The 6,000-nt window shown below is 47.8% G+C and overlaps 1 protein-coding gene across 1 annotated transcript; it reads left to right on the top strand.

The window, feature by feature from the left end:
- On the top strand, window positions 1–3,171 carry c17h7orf25 (chromosome 17 C7orf25 homolog). The gene is made up of 2 exons (XM_034556487.1): window positions 1–121; window positions 1,707–3,171. Exon 2 carries the CDS (start codon window positions 1,723–1,725, stop codon window positions 3,028–3,030), a length of 1,308 nt encoding a protein of 435 aa, XP_034412378.1. The 5' UTR covers window positions 1–121; window positions 1,707–1,722; the 3' UTR covers window positions 3,031–3,171.
- The last annotated feature ends 2,829 nt before the right edge of the window (window positions 3,172–6,000 follow it).

Here is a 6,000-nt window from a genome sequence, read left to right as displayed (position 1 = left end):
GGAGGCCATCTGCCATAAAGCCGAAGAAGAAGAAGATGACTTGCTTTAGCATTAGAAGAAGAAGGAGTTATCTGATACCTGGACTCGAACCTACGGATTAAAGTTCACACGTCACGTTGCCGTAAGTCGACGTCACGCTTGTTTTCTGAACGTTTTAATTGTTTAAACTGTTTTAAACATGATGAACTACAGACTGGCTAAACAGCTGACGTCACATAGTTAGCATCAGAGCTAAGCAGCTGACGTCAGTTTACATAGTCTGACCATTAACAACACTTTTAGACCTGGAATATGTTTACATGTTGTTTAACGTTACATGTTGTTTACACGTTGTTTGTGTCCAGGTCATTTGGAAATTGTGTGTCTCTCTGTCCTCAGGTGTGATGTAGGAGACATGTTCATGTGTCTCTGTCCTCAGGTGTGATGTAGGAGACATGTTCATGTCTCTGTCCTCAGGTGTGATGTAGGAGACATGTTCATGTGTGTCTGTCCTCAGGTGTGATGTAGGAGACATGTTCATGTCTCTGTCCTCAGGTGTGATGTAGGAGACATGTTCATGTGTCTCTGTCCTCAGGTGTGATGTAGGAGACATGTTCATGTGTCTGTCCTCAGGTGTGATGTAGGAGACATGTTCATGTGTCTCTGTCCTCAGGTGTGATGTAGGAGACATGTTCATGTGTCTGTCCTCAGGTGTGATGTAGGAGACTTGTTCATGTGTCTGTCCTCAGGTGTGATGTAGGAGACATGTTCATGTGTCTCTGTCCTCAGGTGTGATGTAGGAGACATGTTCATGTCTCTGTCCTCAGGTGTGATGTAGGAGACATGTTCATGTCTCTCTGTCCTCAGGTGTGATGTAGGAGACATGTTCATGTCTCTGTCCTCAGGTGTGATGTAGGAGACATGTTCATGTGTCTCTGTCCTCAGGTGTGATGTAGGAGACATGTTCATGTCTCTCTGTCCTCAGGTGTGATGTAGGAGACATGTTCATGTGTCTCTGTCCTCAGGTGTGATGTAGGAGACATGTTCATGTCTCTCTGTCCTCAGGTGTGATGTAGGAGACATGTTCATGTCTCTCTGTCCTCAGGTGTGATGTAGGAGACTTGTTCATGTGTCTCTGTCCTCAGGTGTGATGTAGGAGACATGTTCATGTGTCTCTGTCCTCAGGTGTGATGTAGGAGACATGTTCATGTGTCTGTCCTCAGGTGTGATGTAGGAGACATGTTCACGTGTCTCTGTCCTCAGGTGTGATGTAGGAGACATGTTCATGTCTCTGTCCTCAGGTGTGATGTAGGAGACATGTTCATGTGTCTGTCCTCAGGTGTGATGTAGGAGACATGTTCATGTCTCTGTCCTCAGGTGTGATGTAGGAGACATGTTCATGTGTCTGTCCTCAGGTGTGATGTAGGAGACTTGTTCATGTCTCTGTCCTCAGGTGTGATGTAGGAGACTTGTTCATGTGTGTCTGTCCTCAGGTGTGATGTAGGAGACATGTTCATGTCTCTGTCCTCAGGTGTGATGTAGGAGACATGTTCATGTGTCTGTCCTCAGGTGTGATGTAGGAGACATGTTCATGTCTCTGTCCTCAGGTGTGATGTAGGAGACATGTTCATGTGTCTGTCCTCAGGTGTGATGTAGGAGACTTGTTCATGTCTCTGTCCTCAGGTGTGATGTAGGAGACTTGTTCATGTCTGTCTCTCTGTCCTCAGGTGTGATGTAGGAGACATGTCTCTCCAGGTGGTGCTGCAGCAGAGGATCACCTCTGCCCAGGTGTTGCTGCAGAGGGCAGAGCTTCTGGTTCCAGGTGTGGAGGGCCACCAAAAGCTGTGTAGTAAGCTGCGGGCGGAGCTGCGCTTCCTGCGGCGAGTGGAGGCCGGAGAGCTGCAGGTCCGAGAGTCTCACCTCCACAGCACCAACCTGACTCACCTGACGGCCATCGTGGAGTCCGCAGCAAGTCTGGAAGACGTGGTTGCTCTGCTTCACGTCTTCACCTACCTGGATGCCGTCGGCCACCGGCAGACGCTGGTGGTGGACGTGGTGGCGAACGGGGGACACACCTGGGTGAAGGCGGTGGGCAGGAAGGCTGAGGCTCTCCACAACATCTGGCAGGGGCGGGGCCAGTACGGAGACAAGAGCATCATCAGCCAGGCCGGGGACTTCCTGCAGGCCAGCCGCCAACAGGAAGTCCACTACCGGCCCCCCCACATCGTCTTTGCCTTCTATAACGGGGTCTCCTGCCCCATGGCCCAGCGCCTCAAGGACATGGACATTGCTGTCCGCGGGGACATTGTTGCCGTCAACAGTGTGACGCTGGAGGAGGAAGAGGAAGAGGAGGAGGAGGAGGAGCCGCCAACTGAAGATAACGAGAAGGAGGAGGAGCCAGCTGAAGGTAAGGAGGAGGAGCCAGTTGACGATAACGACGAGGTGGAGAAGAGACCGGCTGAAGATGGTGAGGAGGAGCTTACCAGAGTGGACCGGGGGACGGTGGTCGCCCGCTTGGCGTTTCCTGCGCAGGTGAAGGTGGAGGAGTGTCGGCGAGTGAACCTGGACATCACCACACTGATCACGTACGTGTCGTCGCTGAGTCACGGGCGATGTCACCTCTCCTTCCGGGAGCCGGTGCTGACGGAGCAGGCGGCTCAGGAGCGCCAACTGCCGGTGCTGCCGCGGCTCGACGACTTCCTGCGAGGGAAGCAGCTGTTCGCCTGCCGCGCCGCTGTCCGCGACTTCCAGCTGATCCTGGACACGTTGGGGGGGGCAGGTGAGAAGGAGCGTGCCCGTGTGCTGCTCGCTCGCCTCCAGCAGGTGGACGATCAGCCGTCAGAGCGCTCGCTGATCCTCACGCCGAGCGCCAAGGTCAACCGCCGTTCGCTCCTGATCTTCGGCACTGGAGACTCGCTGAGGGCCGTTACCATGACGGCAAACAGCCGGTTTGTCAGGGCGGCCGCCAATCAGGGTGTCCGATACAGCGTGTTCATCCACCAGCCGAGGGCGCTGACGGAGGGCAAGGAGTGGAGGGCCACGCCCATCTGAAGAGACTTCCTGTGCCGGGGCTGATGGGGGTTTGAGTTGTAATACCAAGGGGCTGATGGTAATTGTAGTAATCATGTAAATGAATCTGATCAGATGAGGTTTGTTGAATGACATCATAATAAAGCATCACAGTCACTTCCTGCTCTGCTGTCATTTGTTACATGAGGTCACACGTCAAGACATGCCAAGACAATGTCGGACACCGTAGTTTTCTCTGGCCCTCTCCCCAATCTGATCAATGATGACATGTATAGCCGCATGTCGTCATTCAACCGCTGGTTGTCCAGGTGGTGCCCAGCAAACAATGTGGGCTACATAGATAACTGGAGGACTTTCTGGGGAAAGCCTGATCTGATGAGTCGAGACGGCATTCATCCCACTTGGGATGGAGCGCGTCTCATTTCTGCAAACATGGCCAAGTTGATTAACGGACTTAATCCATGACCCAGAGTTCAGATCAGGGAGTTGTAGTCTTCCACCCTTCTCTGCACTTCCATCCGAGCAGTTACCCACCCTTAACCTTAACTCTATAGAGACTGTGTCTGTCCCACGGCCACTTAAATTAATTAAATCAAAAGTAACCAGAAGAGGAGTCATACAAAATAACCTCATACAGGTTAACATCACTACTGCAAAAGTGCAACAAAACAGGATAATTAAATGTGGACTCCTAAATATTAGATCATCTAAAGCTGTATTAGTAAATGATTTAATATCAGACAATCACATTGATTTATTGTGTCTTACTGAAACCTGGCTGAGCCATGAAGAATATGTCAGCCTAAATGAATCAACTCCTCCAAGTCATATTAATACTCACATTCCTCGAGGCACCGGCCGAGGAGGTGGAGTAGAAGCCATCTTTGACTCAAGCCTATTAATGAATCCTAAACCTAAACTAAACTACAACTCATTTGAAAGCCTTGTTCTTAGTCTTTCACATCCAACCTGGAAAACATTACAGCCAATTCTATTTGTTATACTGTACCGGCCACCAGGTCCATATTCAGAATTTATATCTGAATTTTCAGAGTTTTTATCAAGTTTAGTCCTTAAAAGTGATAAGGTTATTATTGTAGGAGATTTTAATATTCATGTGGATATTGACAATGATTGCCTTAGTACTGCATTTATCTCATTGTTGGACTCGATTGGCTTCTGTCAGAGAGTACAGAAACCCACTCACTGCTTTGGCCACACCCTCCACCTTGTTCTTACATATGGCATTGACATTGAGCATTTGGAGGTCTTCCCACAGAACCCTCTTCTGTCAGACCATTACCTCATAACTTTTGAGTTTATACTCCCGGAGTATACACCGTTAGTCAAAAGTTTCTCCACCAGATGTCTAACTGACAGTGCTGTAGCTACATTTAAAGAAGAGATTCCTTCTGCATTTGATTCAATACCACGTCTCAATGTGACGGAGGACTCCTGTGCTAACTTTAGTCCGTCCCAGATTGATCATCTTGTCGATAGTGCTACAGGCTCACTGAGAATGACACTAGACTCGATAGCCCCACTGAAGAAAAAGACAGTGAGGCAAAGGAGGTTTGCTCCCTGGTAGAACCCTCAGACCCGCGACCTAAAGCAAATTTCACGAAAGCTTGAAAGTATATGGCGTTCCACCAATCTGGAAGAATCACGCTTAGTTTGGCAAGATAGTCTTAAAACATATAAAAAGGCTCTCCGTAATGCCAGAGCAGCCTATTACTCATCGGTAATAGAGACAAATAAGAACAACCCCAGGTTTCTCTTTAGCACTGTAGCCAGGCTGACAGAGAGTCACAGCTCTGTGGAGCCGTGTATTCCTTTAGACCTCAGTAGTAATGACTTCATGAACTTCTTCAATGAAAAGATTTGAACTATTAGAGGCAAGATTGATGATCTCTTGCCCTCAACTACTGCCGATCTGTCATCAAGAGGAGTGGCCTTGGAAACGGCTGTATGTCCTGGTGTATATTTGGATGGCTTTTCTCCCATCAACCTAGACCAATTGTCCTCAACGGTTTCTACTAAAATTACAAATGACCTCCTAAAGCATCAGATAAAGGACTCATCTCCGTACTGGTCTTGTTAGACCTTAGTGCTGATAAAGGACTCATCTCCGTACTGGTATTATTAGACCTTAGTGCTGATATAAAGGACTCATTTCCGTACTGGTCTTGTTAGACCTTAGTGCTGCGTTCGACACCATTGATCATGACATCCTATTACAGAGACTGGATCAGTCGATTGGCATTTCAGGTACCGCACTAAGTTGGTTTGAATCCTATTTATCAGATCGATCTCAGTTTGTATTTGTAAACGATGAAGCCTCAATGACCACCAACGTTAATCACGGAGTTCCACAAGGTTCTGTGCTTGGACCAATTGTATTTACCTTATATATGCTTCCTTTGGGCAATATTATCAGGAAACACTGCATAAACTTTCATTGCTATGCAGATGATACTCAATTGTATCTATGGATCAAACCAGAGGAGACCAACCAGCTCGCTAAAATTCAAGAATGTCTTAAAGACATAAAAACATGGATGACCTGCAACTTCCTGATGTTAAACTCAGACAAAACTGAAGTTATTTTACTGGGCCCTGAACACCTCAGAGATCAATTGGTGATGTGGTTTCTGTAGATGGCATTGCCCTGGCATCCAACACCACTGTAAAGAATCTCGGCGTTATCTTTGACCGAGACTTGTTCTTTAACTCCCACGTTAAGCAAATCTCAAGGATTGCATTTTTTCAACTACGTAACATTTCAAAAATCAGGCACATCTTGTCTCAAAAAGATGCAGAAAAGCTGGTTCACGTGTTTGTTACTTCCAGACTAGATTACTGCAACTCCTTATTATCAGGCTGCTCTAATAAGTCTCTTAAGTCCCTCCAGTTGATCCAGAATGCTGCAGCCCGTGTACTCACAAAAACTAAGAAAAGAGATCACATGACTCCTGTATTAGCTGCTCTGCA

The sequence above is a fragment of the Cyclopterus lumpus genome, chromosome 17, assembly GCF_009769545.1.
Source record: "Cyclopterus lumpus isolate fCycLum1 chromosome 17, fCycLum1.pri, whole genome shotgun sequence".
In the NCBI taxonomy this organism is placed as follows: domain Eukaryota; kingdom Metazoa; phylum Chordata; class Actinopteri; order Perciformes; family Cyclopteridae; genus Cyclopterus; species Cyclopterus lumpus.
Note: the sequence above shows the minus strand (reverse complement) of the source record. Positions and strands in the feature narration are given on the sequence as shown.

Excerpts from the sequence above, each read along its gene's own strand:
- c17h7orf25 (XM_034556487.1), top strand. The coding sequence starts at position 1,723 with ATGTCTCTCCAGGTGGTGCTGCAGCAGAGGATCACCTCTGCCCAGGTG.